Genomic DNA, 17,359 nt, shown 5'->3' with positions numbered 1-17,359 from the left:
AACCGACTTCCTAACCCGTACAAAAATTTACGGCTGCATTTTGCTGTTAATTAGATTTTTTAGAATCTGCAATATATTGCAAATAAACTGGAATATTCTGGAAAAATACTGGAATAAACCTGAAAAAGGTTCAACTTCAGACAAAATTAAGATGCATTCCAGAGAGCAATGCAGAATATTTTAGACGTTTTGCAGAAAAAATATCTTCCGTTGGAAAACTCAGTACAGCAGTATACAAAATTTAGCTACTCTAGAGTCATAAAATAGCTACCTTACAGCTAGAAAACAGAGGGGAAATAGTAACTACCCTAAGAAATCAGGATGTTTGTAGGCTCATTACAGGTACTGTACCTTCCAGATATATTGTATCAAAAACGGATTTATGCACTAAGAACGTGGGATCATAGCTTTAGCCTCTGGTACCATCCTCGCATACTTTATTGAGAAACTTCGTCTGCTTATATTTTGACTCCACCCACAAATTCTGTGTATAGAGACTTCTCTATTTTTGTGGTTAAATATTTTTTCCGAAATTGCGCCAGTGGTAAAAAAGCAAAGTGGACAACAATGCTATATAACTCCCGATTTAGTGGAATTAAGTTTTAAAGTTAAGAATATAAATAATTGATGTTTCTTTTTTAAGCATCTAGTTTTTCTTTCTTTATATATTTAACCACGAAAATAGAGATATACAGAATTTGTGGGTGGAGTCAAAATATAAGCAGACGACGTTTCTCAATAAAGTATGCGAGGATGGGTAGTGAATTTGCTACCTTCAACGTTCTTCTCACATAAATCCGTTTTTGATTGTATGCATGTTACAGTCAGAAATTGCTAAGTTTGTAGGATAATGGCAGGCGTGTTTCGGAAACTTTTTAGGATAATTGCAGGCGCGTTTCATATACTTTTCAGGACCATCACAGGCGCGTTTCAGATACTTTTCAGGATCATTGCAGGCGCGTTTCAGATACTTTGTACGATAATTGCAGGAGCGTTTCATATAATTTTCAGGACCATTATAGGCGCGTTTCATATACTTTTCAGGACCATTATAGGCGCGTTTCATATACTTTTCAGGATCATTGCAGGCGCGTTTCATATACTTTGTAGGAAAATTGCAGACGCGTTTCAGATACTTATTTGGATCATTGCAGGCGCGTTTATGATACTTTATTGGATCATTGCAGGCGCGTTTCAGATACTTTGTAGGATAATTGCAGGTGTGTTTCAGATACTTTTGCAGGATCATTGTAGGTGCGTTTCATATACTTTGTAGGCAAATTGCAGTCGCGTTTCAGATACTTTTCAGGATCATTATAGGCGCGTTTCAGATGCTTTGTAGGATCATTGCAGGTGCTTTTCAGATAATTTTTAGGATCATTGCAGCCGCATTTCAGATACTTTGTAGGATAATTACAGGCGCGTTTCAGATACTTTGTAGGATAATTGCAGGTACTTTTCAGATATTTTTAGGATAATTGCAGGAGCATTTCATATACTTTGTAGGATAATTGCAGGCGCTTTTCATATACTTTGTAGGAAAATTGCAGGCGCTTTTCATATACTTTTCAGGATCATTGCAGATGCGTTTCAGATACTTTGTAGGATAATTGCAGGCGCGTTTCAGATACATTGCAGGGTCATTGCAGCCGCGTTTCAGATACTTTGTAGGATAATTGCAGCCGCGTTTCAAATACTTTGCAGGATCATTGCAACCGCGTTTCAGATACTTTTAAGGACCATTACAGGCGCGTTTCAGATACTTTAATTTGTACGATAATTGCAGGTGCTTTTCAGATACTTGTTAGGATAATTGCAGGCGCGTTTCAGATACTTTTTAGGATAATTGCAGGCGCGTTTCAGATACTTTTTAGGATAAATGCAGGCTCTTTTCATATACTTTGTAGGATAATTGCAGGTGCTTTTCAGATACTTTGTAGGAAAATTGCAGGCGCATTTCAGATACTTTTCAGGATAATTTCAGGAGCGTTTCATATACTTTGTAGGAAAATTGCAGGCACGTTTCAGATACTTTTCAGGATCATTGCAGGCGCGTTTCAGATACTTTTTTAGGATAATGGCAGGTGCTTTTCAGATAATTTTTAGGATCATTTCTGGCGCATTTCAGATACTTTGTAGGATAATTGCAGGTGCATTTCCGATTCTTTGTCTGATAATTGCAGGTGCGTTTCAGATACTTTGCCGGATCATTGTAGGTGCGTTTCATATTCTTTTTAGGATAATTGCAGGCGCGTTTCAGATACTTTTTAGGATAATTACAGGCGCGTTTCATATACTGTGTAGGAAAATTGCAGGCGCGTTTCAGATACTTTTTAGGATAATGGCAGGTGCTTTTCAGATAATATTTAGGATAATTGCACGCGCGTTTCAGATACTTTTTAGGATAATTGCAGGTGCGTTTCATATACTTTGTAGGAAAATTGCAGGCGTGTTTCAGGTACTTTTCAGGATCATTGCAGGCGCGTTTCAGATAATTTTTTGGATAATTGCAGGCGCTTTTCATATACTTTGTAGGCAAATTGCAGTCGCGTTTCAGATACTTTTCAGGATCATTATAGGCGCGTTTCAGATGCTTTGTAGGATCATTGCAGGTGCTTTTCAGATAATTTTTAGGATCATTGCAGCCGCATTTCAGATACTTTGTAGGATAATTACAGGCGCGTTTCAGATACTTTGTAGGATAATTGCAGGTACTTTTCAGATATTTTTAGGATAATTGCAGGAGCATTTCATATACTTTGTAGGATAATTGCAGGCGCTTTTCATATACTTTGTAGGAAAATTGCAGGCGCTTTTCATATACTTTTCAGGATCATTGCAGGAGCGTTTCAGATACTTTTTATGATCATTGCAGGCGTATTTCGGATACTTTTTAGGATAATTGCAGGTGCGTTTCAGATACTTTGTAGGATCATTGCAGCCGCGTTTCAGATACTTCGCAGGATCATTGCAGCCGCGTTTCAGATACTTCGCAGGATCATTGCAGGAGCATTTCAGATACATTTCAGATACTCTGTAGGATAATTGCAGGCGCGTTTCAGATACGTTTTAGATTAATTGCAGGCTCTTTTCATATACTTTGTAGGATAATTGCAGGTGCGTTTCAGATACTTTGTAGGATCATTGCAGCCGCGTTTCAGATACTTCGCAGGGTCATTGCAGGAGCATTTCAGATACTCTGTAGGATAATTGCAGGTGCGTTTCAGATACTTTGCAGGGTCATTGCAGCCGCGTTTCAGATTCTTTGTAGGATCATTGCAGGTGCGATTTAGATACTTTGTGGAATAATTGCAGATGCGTTTCAGATACTTCGCAGGATCATTGCAGGTGCATTTCAGATACTTTGTAGGATAATTGCAGCCGCGTTTCAAATACTTTGCAGGATCATTGCAACCGCGTTTCAGATACTTTTAAGGACCATTACAGGCGCGTTTCAGATACTTTAATTTGTACGATAATTGCAGGTGCTTTTCAGATACTTGTTAGGATAATTGCAGGCGCGTTTCAGATACTTTTTAGGATAATTGCAGGCGCGTTTCAGATACTTTTTAGGATAAATGCAGGCTCTTTTCATATACTTTGTAGGATAATTGCAGGTGCTTTTCAGATAATTTTTAGGATAATTGCAGGCGCATTTCAGATACTTTTCAGGAGCGTTTCATATACTTTGTAGGAAAATTGCAGGCGCGTTTCAGATACTTTTCAGGATAATTTCAGGAGCGTTTCATATACTTTGTAGGAAAATTGCAGGCACGTTTCAGATACTTTTCAGGATCATTGCAGGCGCGTTTCAGATACTTTTTTAGGATAATGGCAGGTGCTTTTCAGATAATTTTTAGGATCATTTCTGGCGCATTTCAGATACTTTGTAGGATAATTGCAGGTGCATTTCCGATTCTTTGTCTGATAATTGCAGGTGCGTTTCAGATACTTTGCCGGATCATTGTAGGTGCGTTTCATATTCTTTTTAGGATAATTGCAGGCGCGTTTCAGATACTTTTTAGGATAATTACAGGCGCGTTTCATATACTGTGTAGGAAAATTGCAGGCGCGTTTCAGATACTTTTTAGGATAATGGCAGGTGCTTTTCAGATAATATTTAGGATAATTGCACGCGCGTTTCAGATACTTTTTAGGATAATTGCAGGTGCGTTTCATATACTTTGTAGGAAAATTGCAGGCGTGTTTCAGGTACTTTTCAGGATCATTGCAGGCGCGTTTCAGATAATTTTTTGGATAATTGCAGGCGCTTTTCATATACTTTGTAGGCAAATTGCAGTCGCGTTTCAGATACTTTTCAGGATCATTATAGGCGCGTTTCAGATGCTTTGTAGGATCATTGCAGGTGCTTTTCAGATAATTTTTAGGATCATTGCAGCCGCATTTCAGATACTTTGTAGGATAATTACAGGCGCGTTTCAGATACTTTGTAGGATAATTGCAGGTACTTTTCAGATATTTTTAGGATAATTGCAGGAGCATTTCATATACTTTGTAGGATAATTGCAGGCGCTTTTCATATACTTTGTAGGAAAATTGCAGGCGCTTTTCATATACTTTTCAGGATCATTGCAGGAGCGTTTCAGATACTTTTTATGATCATTGCAGGCGTATTTCGGATACTTTTTAGGATAATTGCAGGTGCGTTTCAGATACTTTGTAGGATCATTGCAGCCGCGTTTCAGATACTTCGCAGGATCATTGCAGCCGCGTTTCAGATACTTCGCAGGATCATTGCAGGAGCATTTCAGATACATTTCAGATACTCTGTAGGATAATTGCAGGCGCGTTTCAGATACGTTTTAGATTAATTGCAGGCTCTTTTCATATACTTTGTAGGATAATTGCAGGTGCGTTTCAGATACTTTGTAGGATCATTGCAGCCGCGTTTCAGATACTTCGCAGGGTCATTGCAGGAGCATTTCAGATACTCTGTAGGATAATTGCAGGTGCGTTTCAGATACTTTGCAGGGTCATTGCAGCCGCGTTTCAGATTCTTTGTAGGATCATTGCAGGTGCGATTTAGATACTTTGTGGAATAATTGCAGATGCGTTTCAGATACTTCGCAGGATCATTGCAGGTGCATTTCAGATACTTTGTAGGATAATTGCAGGTGCATTTCAGATTCTTTGCAGGATCATTGCAGGCGCATTTCAGATGCTTTGCAGGGTCATTGCGTGTTTTCCTACTAATTATTGTGAATCAGTCGCCTTATATACCCTAAATTTCCAAAAAAGTTTAAAGAGGCTTACGCTTGAGTTTATAAGTCAAACATAAGCTATGTTTAAAATTATTTTCGGAATAAAGTTCCTTAAAACGATTTAACTAGAATTAAGGCAAATTAATGACGATTAAATTAATAAATATGAATTATATTTTTTTAAATATTTAAAAATAGCCACTAAATTGCGTCTCGATTTGCAGAGGTTTATTTTGGATTCCCAACTTGTACTCATCCCTTACAAAAATATTAAGCTGTAATTCATCTGAATACACGCTTTTCTGACTTGCTAAAGTAATATCTGAGATGGTCCAACTGTTTAGGTACATATACATTAAGTTCTTACCACATCTAGCTAAAAAGGTCTTTTCGTCTATCTAACATCCACAACATACACACTCACAGAACATAATCGAAAAAGTCTTTCAAACTTGTAGCTAAAAACCGATTACAACTGAAGGGAAGGGTCCCGACAGGCTTGTTTTACGTCTATCCGCAACCACGAAAACTGCTGTAGACTTATATGATAGCGCTAAAGTACTTTGGTTCGCAATTTCCTTCACATTTCGAGCGCCATGGTGATAGTAGATCTTGTCTTAATCGGTGAAGTTGGACTGCAAAACCGAGTGTATTCAACTCTCGAGTCATTCTCGAACTAGCTCTCAGTAAGTCTCTAGCATTACGAAGTATAGGCAGTGTCATACTTATTGAAACATATCTGATAAACTTTTGATAACTGTATATACAATACTGGCCCTTTTATGACCAAAAATGTTTCAATTTTCTATCTTTTATGGTGGTTTAAATATATTTAGGATCGAGACGTGACAGTATTAGATCAAAAGATCTTATTGAGATGAATGAGTAAAGCTTTTTTAAGATGCCTTTTTAGGCCTAACCAATTGTTTATTCAAAGTTTAGGAAAATAAAAGCACTAATATTAATGCCTAAAAGAAGCAGATAAAAATTTATGGAGCGCTCGAAGTTGACTTCCCGTACAAAAATTTTAAGCTGTAATTCATCTGCATACGCGCTTTTTTATCGCTACCACGCTGTAACCATTAAGGCTACATTTCTGCAGCTCAAAAAACGGGAAAATTTCACAGAAATTCTAGAACTGCAAATTGACTGCCGTTTCTACATTTTCTGTTTGTTAACTGTTAACTGTCTAGACTGGCAGAAATATGCAGCGCAATTCTGCAAACGCTATGCAAAGGAAGAAATACCAGCTGTTAGTTTAAAACTGTAATTTGACCGTTTTTATAGATATGTTACAGGTCTGCAAAAGTGATGGAAAAGTAGAAATCCAGCTGCTAATTTAAAACTGCAGTTCTACCACATTTATAGACATGTTACAGATCTGCAAAAGTGATGGAAAAGTAGAAATGCAGCTGCCAATTTAGAACTGTAATTTGACCATTTTATAGACATGTTAGAGGTCTGCAAAAGTGATAGAAAAGTAGAAATCCAGCTGCTAATTTAAAACTGCAATTTGACCACATTTATAGGCATGTTACAGGTCTGAAAGAGTGATTGAAAAGTAGAAATCTAGCTGCTAATTTAAAACTGCAATTTGACTACATTTAAAGATATGTTACAGGTCTGCAAACGTGATGGAAAAGTAGAAATTCAGCTACCAACTTAAAACTGTAATTTAACCACATTTAGAAAGATATATTGCAGGTATTCAAAAGTAGGAAATTCTACTTTTGAATACCTGCAATATGTCTACAAATGTGGAATAGTTACAGTTTTAAATAGGCAGCTGGATTTCTACTTTTCCATCACTTTTTCAGACTTGTAACATGTCTATAAATATGGTCAAATTACAGTTTTAAATTGGCAGCTGGATTTCTGCTTTTCCATCACTTTTTCAGACTTGTAACATGTCTATAAATATGGTCAAATTACAGTTTTAAATTAGCAGCTAGATTTCTACTTTTCCATCACTTTTTCAGACTTGTAACATGTCTATAAATATGGTCAAATTACAGTTTTAAATTGGCAGCTGGATTTCTACTTTTCCATCACTTTTTCAGACTTGTGACATGTCTATACATGTAGTCAAATTACAGTTTTAAACTAGCATCTGGTATTTCTACTTTTCTATCACTTTTGCACACCTGTAACATGTCTATAAAAATGGTCAAATTACAGTTTTAAATTGGCAGCTGGATTTCTGCTTTTCCATCACTTTTGTAGACCTGTTACATGTCTATAAATTTGGTCAAATTACAGTTTTAAATTGGCAGCTGGATTTCTGCTTTTCCATCACTTTTGTAGACCTGTTACATGTCTATAAATGTGGTCAAATTGCAGTTTTAAATTGGCAGCTGAATATCTACTTTTCCATAAGTTTTGCAGACCTGTAACATGTCTATAAATGAGGTAAAATTACAGTTTTAAATTGGCATCTGGATTTCTACTTTTCCATCACTTTTGCAGATCTGTAACATGTCTATAACTGCGGTCAAATTACAGTTTTAAACTAGCAGCTGTTATTTCTACTTTTGCATCGCGTTTGCAGAATCGCGCTGCATATTTCTGCCAGTACAGACAATTAGCAGATAATAAACAGAAAATGTAGAAACGGCAGACAATTTGCAGTTCTGGAATTGTTGTTAAATTTTCGCGTTTTTCGAGCTGCAGAAAATGTAGCCTTAATGTATACCTATTACAGCGTGATAGCGATAAAAAAGCGCGTATGCAGATGAATTACAGCCTAAAATTTTTGTACGGGAAACCATACAACTAACAAGTTGGAAAACCAAAATTTTACCTCTCCGAGTGAAGAGGTCTACTACTACAAACTTATTAACCTAGATATAGAATTATTTCTCATTATTTGAAGTTATAATTTACGAGTTATTAAAGCAGTATTCCAAGCAGAGCGAATATACAGTAAAGCAGACGACATTTTACATCAAATAAAGATATGTCTTGGACACATGGAAATCAGTCAATGAGAAAAAAAACAGGAAATGAAGTGTACAAATTTTGGAGAGATATAACCTTTATGTGTTTGAATAGGCCCAATTGTTCACGCCTCAACTGTTAACCCTATATTCTCTTAGCTACATTCAGAACTGGTTCGCAGTATAAAAACGATTGTCTCGTTTCACCTCAACGATATTCTTAGTTTGCCAACATGAGTATTAACGTTAAGTATCACCAAAGCTGACTTGTGGTTAGACGCACTGAAAGTCAATGCGCACCATAATAAGAATGAAAACTTCGAAGCTATAACCCGATTACCATTAGCCCTTTCACTGATCTAATTGCCACCGTGACGCTTTCTTCTAATATAACACGAAAAACAAAACCCACAGTTCACTTCACCTCAGGTCTCAATTATTAACTCTTTGGTTCACTAAGCCTATTACGGATAATACTTGATTTACCCGAATGAGTCTAGGCCTTAGCTTTCTTCTTGTAATAATTAGTGCGAGGATTATTCTATATACAGATGTAGTATAGTTAAAGTACTATATAAACAGCCATTTCAAATAATAATATTAAAAAATATCATTGGAATATCAAAATAAAACACAGAGCTTTAAAGCTACAAAACTACTAAAGGCATCGTATTTACGAAAAATATTTCCACATATTTACTTTATATTATGGAAAAAGGGAATATTAAGGTTCTGTAGGATTTCTTTACGCATCAACACAAGGCGAACTGCTAACGCGGCGCACTATTGCAACAACGGACGGACACACACAGACAAGCTTTTTAACTCTTTCCGTATTAATTTTGAGTTGAGAAACAAGATTATCTTAAATAATAAAATAAATATAATCAGAAGGGGATAATAGAAGAAGGATGACACTCTGCATCCTTTAATACTTTAGTTATGTAACGTCATTCTTTCCAGGCTCACCCTTTTTGTTTGCTTTTCTGCTCATCAAACTATAGACAAACCTCATCTTGACATGGGACAAAAATTCACAAGCGTGCCTTGGCAAATAATTAAGCGTAATAGAGTAATGATGAGGGATCTATTTATCGCGTATGTGATTTGGTTTAGTAACCTTGCTCCAAATGCTCTGATGTTGGGAAGAGTGACGTTACACTTACCCCGCTTTGTGGTACATTTCTCTCGAAGAGAAGTACTATATACTTCTGATATAAATAATATAAAATATTTTCTCCGTTAGTTATTCGCCTTATTGAACGTTACATCGTTTTAAGAAAGAACAATTAAACATTCTTGAGAGACTTGACTAATATTGACGTTTGAAATGAAGCATACGCCTGTTGCTTCGCCAAACTCAAATAGGTAGTATATAAAGGTTTCGAATCGCAGCTATGGATAAGAACAGCGCAACTGCGTGAACCTTTGGTGGAAGCTACGCCATTGGGAGGCTAGACGTTTCTCGTAACCCTAGCCGATCGCCGCGTATGTCTTAACCATAACGATGATGATGGAGATAGAAGCCCTTATGTACAGACTGTTGTGCATGTGGGATGGACAAAGACCAGAAAATGGTGGTGTGTAGAAGCCAGTGTGTACTGAGTGGTGTCCATGTGGGATGGACAAAGACTAGAAGATGGTGGTGTGTAGAAGCCAGTGTGTACAGAGTGGTGTCCATGTGGGATGGACAAAGAGCAGATGATGGTGGTGATTAGAAGCATGGAGAAAGGGGGGAGGAGTCGAAATCTTGAGCCGAACTCTGCCCCGACCCGCGATATAATTTCCCACAAAAACGGGAGGACGGGGTGGGTTGAAATAGTGGGGGTCCCATCATCCAAATCGTGGTAAATACACGTAACCTAGTTAGCTGGCGCCGTCTGTGGCACCACGGTGGCGAGTTTAATTTAATTCCCTTCTGCTACATCGTGGCGCGTAGATTTCAACGGAGGAACGGAGGCAAGCTTTTTTGTAAATTAGGTAATATTTCACGTATTAATTATTTGAATATGGGCATATACTACGTGTATAAAAGCCAAAGTTATTATATAAAACGATGGAATCCTGGAACCGTGCTGCCACTATATTTTGAATTTGCTAAGTCGAGACATGGTCGAGAGAGGGCGTGATAAATGTAGCCAAAGAAGCATCATGGTGGTTTTACCACAGTGTGCAAGAAATTTTCCAAATTTCCGGGAACTGTAAATGCGGTCCGGAATTTGGGAAAACGTTTGCTCCGATTTGAAAACTGCGAACGCGGTCCCCTGGGGTGTAAGTCAATAACAACAGACAGACAGACACACACACACGTCGAAATTAGAACCTCCCCGTGACATACGTCACTCGGAGAGGTAAAAAGTCGTAGGTTTCACAGTTTCTGGGTAAACAACGCAATTTAAAGTATGTAAATAAAACTATGAAAAACGATACTTAAACTTCATTGTTTTTAATGAAGCTTCGAAAGGCACCAATTTAATATTCAACCTTTGATTTAAAACCGTTTTCAGTTCTATCGAGCATATAATCTTTGAAAAATGGTCGAGAAACAGCAAACATTTCCCATGTTATTCCTATGGGGAAATTTGGAATTTTTTTGGCCAAATTGACTGAATAATTTTATACAAATGAAAACCACCCCTAGCAACTTTACTTTCTATAAGAAAAACTGTACTATTCGACAATGGGTGGTGAAAAAATGCATTACGTTTATTTTTTTAGCATATACCTCTTCGTAAACAAAACGGATAAAATTTCTACAGGTCACCCCAAAATTATTCTAGATAATTTCCTCGATATCTTTTCTTTTGATGGACTCATCAAGTGTGACGTACTTCCGGCTAAAAATCTAACACATCCAGTTAGAAAATACATTTTGAAGTATTATCTTAAAACGTATTCTCCATGATGGGATATGAATTCTTGGCGTGGACTATTCTTAATTCTTACCAGAATGGAATAATAAATACGTACACTCTAAGAAATATTTGTTCCATCCTGAATAAATAATTGTGCAAAGCCTCAACACACTTGGAGCAAACATTTGCGTTCAGTTTTGAACAGTAAATTCTGTTACCAAAAATTAAGAACAAAACAGTGTGCAAGGTTGAGTACTTTCATGCTCATTGTTGAACACTGTGTGTGGTTGGATTTCTTCTTAGGCATGCAAAATTGAACAGTACAGTTGACACTTTGGCACACATGATATGTCAGTTTTGAATGGTATAAATGACAATTTGGAAAGCTTTATTGAAAAATTAGTGGCAAACTTAAGTTGGCAGTTTTGAATAGTTTAGAGGACCATTATATCACTTATAATGCCAACCTGCGACATTAGTGTTGATTCCTTTCCAATGGACCGAATTCCCATTCAACCGGAACCAAAATGGGGAGATTTCATTAGATCGAACTCCGGCACCTTGGGCGGTTTACGAAAAGTGGTAAATAGCCTCCAGCGACTGTACTTGTCGAAGGTGTTCATTGTCATTTTTCTCCGATAATAATGCCGTAGCAATGAATTCAATTTTCAAACTATTTGAAGTCTTATGTAAATATAAGGGAAAGGTAAAATACGCAATAATCCGTGACATTTCCTTTGATATTAAACTGATGTTTGTAACGACCAACTTATTTTCAATTTAGGGTAAATAAGAACGTTACAGTAAATTGTTGATATATTATCGGATATTATAGGATTTTCATGGAAAGTTTTTTTAATAAAACCGAGTATTAAAATTTTCGAGTTCTATTTTAAAAAAAACTAGTACTGTTAGGTGTATTTAGAAAACGATTAATCGCTTTGAAACGAATATTCGTCTGGTAAAACCGATTAATCGAAAAAAAACCGATTACTCGAACCTAATGTTTTCAAAAACGAGTTATATTTGCTTGAACTAGTACTAGATTCGGATTTCGAATAGGAGATTTACTATTCGATTCGTATTCGAATCGGTTTGAAAAACCACTATTCGCACAGCCCTAAAACCCCATAACGCATTAGGAAAACTGTCAGGATTGAACACCTTCAATGTCATCTTGGATAAGCCAGCACACCTTTCGCGATTGTATGCCTAATATTTCCAAACTGTTAAGAATGAACAATTGCGTTCAAGTTTGAATACCCGTTGATCGCTCTTTTCTTAGAGAGTAGGTGTAAATATTCGGCGAAAATTTCACGGATAATTTTAATCTTTCAAAATAAGGAAAAGATTTCAATTGCTAGTAATAGTTTCAGGTAATATGCCACGGTGTAAAGTCATTTTCTCGCTTAAGTTGTTTAAGTAAATCAGGGTAAAAGGTTAAGACTCGAGTATTTTACACTCTTAGTCTCTGATATGAGAATGTTCCCGTGTCTTTTGCAGCGTTTCTTGATGTCGAGCAATCGTCAATTAAAGCGCATAACAAGTTTGAGAAATTCCTTCTTGTTTTCGCACGTGGGAGGATCAGTGGCTGGCAACACTGTCATCAGGGCGTGTGGCGCCGCACAGAGTTTTGAAGGACGTTTCCTCAAACTAATTGATGAATGCACGGCTGCTAATTATATGATGAGCATGGCGCAAAGGTATCTCCTTTAATGACGTTTATTTTTCAATATTTAATGATGTTTATTTTTCAATATTTAATGATGTTTATTTTTCAATATTTAATTATGTTTATTTTTCAATATTTAATGATGTTTATTTTTCAATATTTAATGATGTTTATTTTTCAATATTTAATGATGTTTATTTTTCAATATTTAATTATGTTTATTTTTCAATATTTAATGAATTTTAATGATGTGCAGCACATTTTAATTGCAACAATAATTTCTCGATTCCACATAACATTTTTCTGTTGGAGCGCGAGGTTTTTCAGCACCCACTATGAATTTTTTATCAAGTTTAATCATAAGAAAATAATATATAGCTCCCTATAAGTATGAAACGTAGTACATTTTCATACTATAGCATTTGCTCCCAAATTTGGCGCGCTTACGCTTTTATGCTCCGAGGGAGAAAATGCGGTACTACGAGTTAAAGGGGGGGCGAAACTACCGCCGCCACCTAAGGTGTCCGCGAAAGGCACGATGGGCCGGGGAAATATCGCCGCGCCCGTAGAGACACAAGATGCTCCTTACCTCGTACCAGTGTAGGCGCTAGCCTCATTCGTCAAAATCTCGCGCCATCTATTAATTTATTATGATAATTTTGACATGTAATTAATCAGTTATAAGTATCATAATAATAACTTCTAGACCTTTAACTATTTAATTACAATATAAAATTTGAAAATTTTTTAAACAAATATTTCATCTTTTTAACGCCAAAAACTCTTAATAGGTGGCATTAGAAACTTTTTACAAATTTCCATGGAAGAAAATGCTGTTTACATGGCTTAAATGGAGAGTTTCATACTTATAGGGAGCTATATATTATTTTCTTATGGTTTAATTTAAAAATATCACAAGTGGAAGTTCTATTCTTTCTGATGTTCGAAAAGTAGGATTAATACTCTTTTGATTAAAAAATCGTTCGCGCACCAGTAGCTTCACCACGGTGTCTTAAAGAAATGATTTCACGAGTATGCTATTTCTATCCAGATGGCTGACAGTACGCTACAATATATTGGGCAATGGCTTAATGTTTTGCGTCACACTTTTCATTATTTTGAGCAAAGGGACTGTTGCAACCGAATTTGTAGGAATGATCTTGGCTAATTCCGATATTGTAAGTACTATGAATGAAAAGATATCACATATACCAACTACGTTTCCTGTAACTAAATTAAGTAGACGAATATATCTGTCGTTTTTTCAATAGTAGATTGTTTTGTTTATAACTACTTATTGAGAGCTAAGTTTGGTGAATCATCATTAATTGCTTTTAGTTGATGTTTGTCGGCTGAATGCAGTTAAAATTTGATCCTCTTTAACCTGATAATTTAGTTTAAAGTGGCATGGTGGCAAATTTACAGCAATTTTGTGTCGAAAAAATAGATTAGTTTTTCTACCTAAACTAAAGCACATGAAATAAATTCTTAACGACATACGAATTAGAGGTTTACAAACCTAACCAAGTTAATAGCCAGTCTCTGCCGTTGTAATTGCTGCTTTTGTGTTCAAACAAATTTCCAGGTTAACTCGACTTCCGGCTACTTTTATTGTATTATTATCTACGTTATCGAAAGGAGAATCAAAAGGGGTAGCATAAAGGTACTACCGGGTTACTTTTCCTTAGTACTCTCTATAAAAACGCTTTGAAACCGGATAGCTGCTACCCCTTTTGACTCTGCTTTTGATATTGGTAATGTACTTCATCCCGTAGGTTGAAGGTTAAATTTTAAATACTATCCACAAGTATAGGCAAAATGTTAAGAAGATCGTTGAAACTAGCAAGTTCCCTGCCCATCTTCGGCTTCTTTGAATGTTTTGATGGGAGCATGGAGAAAGGGGGGAGGAGTCGAATTGAGTAGCGCTTCTCGGTCACTATGCGTAGTAAGTTTCACCCCCAAGTGGGAGAAAACTGTGGGGGATGGAATGGGGAAAGATTCTTCCACACTGTGGTAAAACCACCATTATGCTTCTTTGGCTACATTTATCACGCCCTCTCTCGACCATGTCTCGATTTAGCAAATTCAAAATATAGTGGCAGCATGGTTGCAGGATTCCATCGTTTTAGATAATAACTTGGCTTTTATACACGTAGTATATGCCCATATTCAAATAATTAATACGTGAAATATTACCTAATTCACAAAAAGCTTGCCTCCGTTCCTCCGTTGAAATCTAAACTCGCAACCGTGGTGCCACAGACGGCGCCATCTAACTAGGTTACGTGTGTTTACCACGATGTGGATGATGCGACCCCCACTATTTCAACCCACCCCGTCCTCCCGTTTTGTGGAAAATTATATCGCGGGTCGGGGCAGAGTTCGGCTCAAGATTTCGACTCCTCCCCCCTTTCTCCATGATGGGAGTAGCTCATTAATTCAAAACTCACGGTCGCCATCTTTCGCCCTTATTATCTTATATTTTGGGCTTTAAATGTAGATACTTCAAGAGGCAAGTAAATAATAATAATAAGTTATAATTGTTCTAAAATAATAAGTTTAGTACAAAGCAAGAAAAACCAGACACTTAGAGTAACTACTATTTAAGAAAGGTCAATTGAATATATTCTTATCTTTAAATCTTAATATCGCGCATCGCATTGCTGTACACTTTGATTTTTCACCCTTGGCTTAATTTCTGAAAAAATTTATTCAACCACGAAAATAGAAATAAGAATAACATTTTTGACCACTAGAAGTCGCTATATACAAAATTAGTCGGTAAAGCCAAATATAAATAGGCGAAGTTTCTCAATGAAGTATGCGAGGATGGTACCAGAGGCTAAAGCTATGATCCGACGTTCTTACTACATAAATCCATTTTGGTATAGGTCTACCGTAAATGTCTTTAGTACCGGCAAATTCCCTAAGAAACGATACTGAAGACACTACTTCTCCTTAAGTCATATGCTCATGGAGAGTATTATAGGCTGGTGGTTTATGTGTATAGTTATTTAATATTTAGATTTCGTAGATTCTACAATTGGTCAAAGTCACAATCACTGCATTTACGGGTTTGGAAACCAATATCGTCTCAATTGAACGAGTTGACGAATACTGTCGTTTGGAGCCTGAAGCCGATTGGGAGAAACCAGAATCTCAACCCTCATCTGACTGGCCTCAACGAGGACAAATCATATTCCAGGACTACAGCACCAGATACCGAGAAGGATTGGATTTGGTCTTGAAGGGTATAGATGTCAGGATTGAAGCCGGAGAGAAGGTGGGCGTGGTGGGGCGGACAGGTGCTGGAAAGTCGTCCCTAACCCTGGCGCTCTTTCGTCTCATCGAGAGCGTGCGCGGTCAGATCGTCATAGACGGAGTGGAAGTGGAGCAACTGGGCTTGTCCGATTTGAGATCACGGCTGACCATCATCCCCCAAGAGCCCGTTCTCTTCTCGGGCACGTTGAGACTCAACCTGGATCCCTTTGGGCAAAAAGACGACCAGCGCCTGTGGGCCGTCCTCGAACACTCGCACCTGAAGTCCTTCGTGTCGTCACTAGAGCAGGGACTGGATCACCCCGTAGCTGAAGGAGGACAGAATCTGAGCGTCGGGCAACGTCAGTTGGTCTGCTTGGCTCGTGCCTTGTTGAGAAATACCAAGATCCTGATCTTGGACGAAGCCACTGCCTCGGTCGACATGGACACCGATGATCTCATTCAAGAAACCATCAGGAAAGAATTCGCAAACTCCACCATCATCACCATAGCACACAGAGTAAACACCATTTTGGACTACGACAAGTTAGTACATCCAGTTTTTAAGAAGGTTTAACGCGTCCAAATATTTTATTTCCTAAGTTGTCGTTTATCTTTTAATAGGGTGATGGTTCTCGACCAGGGTAGAATTGCGGAATTCGACTCTCCGCATGCTCTATTGAAGAATGAACAATCGATGTTCTACGATTTGGCAAAAGATGCCAATATTCTATAGATCACCATTTATCTTTGCAAAAATGTTTATTTCTTAATAGTATAACCAATATTCCCTATCATTCTTTACTATTATTATTGAAGGACTTAAAGTGCGGTTTACTTTGTGTTATACATGCAATAAAAATCCTTGTTAATTAATTAAGTCTTATTCGTGAACAGTACGAAACAATTAAGGCTCGCCACACAAAGCTCATTTCAGTCACACAAGGAAGTGTTGTAGCAAAGTGATTTGACAACTATTGAAATTTTTTTGGCATGAATACATTAAATTCTGTTTTAGGATCATTATTTTCATTGACGTGTTCCGCTAGTTCCATTTTTTAACGGAAGTTAAGTCTGTTCCAAGTGTGATTAACCGTGTGATCAAAGATTTCGTAAACACCATGTTTATGTAATTAGGTGATTTTATCCTTAAGAGATCCGAAAATTTATGAATTGGTTTAAATTCTGTTTTAACATTATTGTTGCTAAAGTAATTACCAATAAGCTGGCTTAGAGTATTAATGAAAGTGAGTAAAAACGGGTTTGATTTCAATTTAGTATTACGAGATTAAGTTATATTTTATTTTATCTCTTTTTCAAGAGAAGTAGGGTTAGAGCAAATATTTACTGCTCTTGTCAAACATGTATAAAATGATTTACGTTTTTGGTTATTGGGATGAAAAGACTTCGAATGGG

The 17,359-nt window shown here is 37.0% G+C and overlaps 1 protein-coding gene across 1 annotated transcript; it reads left to right on the top strand.

The window, feature by feature from the left end:
- Positions 1 to 11,472: 11,472 nt before the first annotated feature.
- On the top strand, positions 11,473 to 17,216 carry LOC149596173 (ATP-binding cassette sub-family C member 1-like). Its single transcript, XM_089861299.1, has 5 exons — positions 11,473 to 11,595; positions 12,517 to 12,716; positions 13,737 to 13,863; positions 15,720 to 16,489; positions 16,568 to 17,216. The coding sequence occupies exons 1-5, from the start codon at positions 11,473 to 11,475 to the stop codon at positions 16,677 to 16,679; spliced, it is 1,332 nt and encodes a 443-aa protein (XP_089717425.1). The 3' UTR covers positions 16,680 to 17,216.
- Positions 17,217 to 17,359: the final 143 nt, after the last annotated feature.

This window comes from Phalangium opilio, unplaced genomic scaffold (assembly GCF_054372755.1).
Source record: "Phalangium opilio isolate 3A_F unplaced genomic scaffold, DU_Popi_V2 ptg000390l_1, whole genome shotgun sequence".
Taxonomy (NCBI): domain Eukaryota; kingdom Metazoa; phylum Arthropoda; class Arachnida; order Opiliones; family Phalangiidae; genus Phalangium; species Phalangium opilio.
Note: the sequence above shows the minus strand (reverse complement) of the source record. Positions and strands in the feature narration are given on the sequence as shown.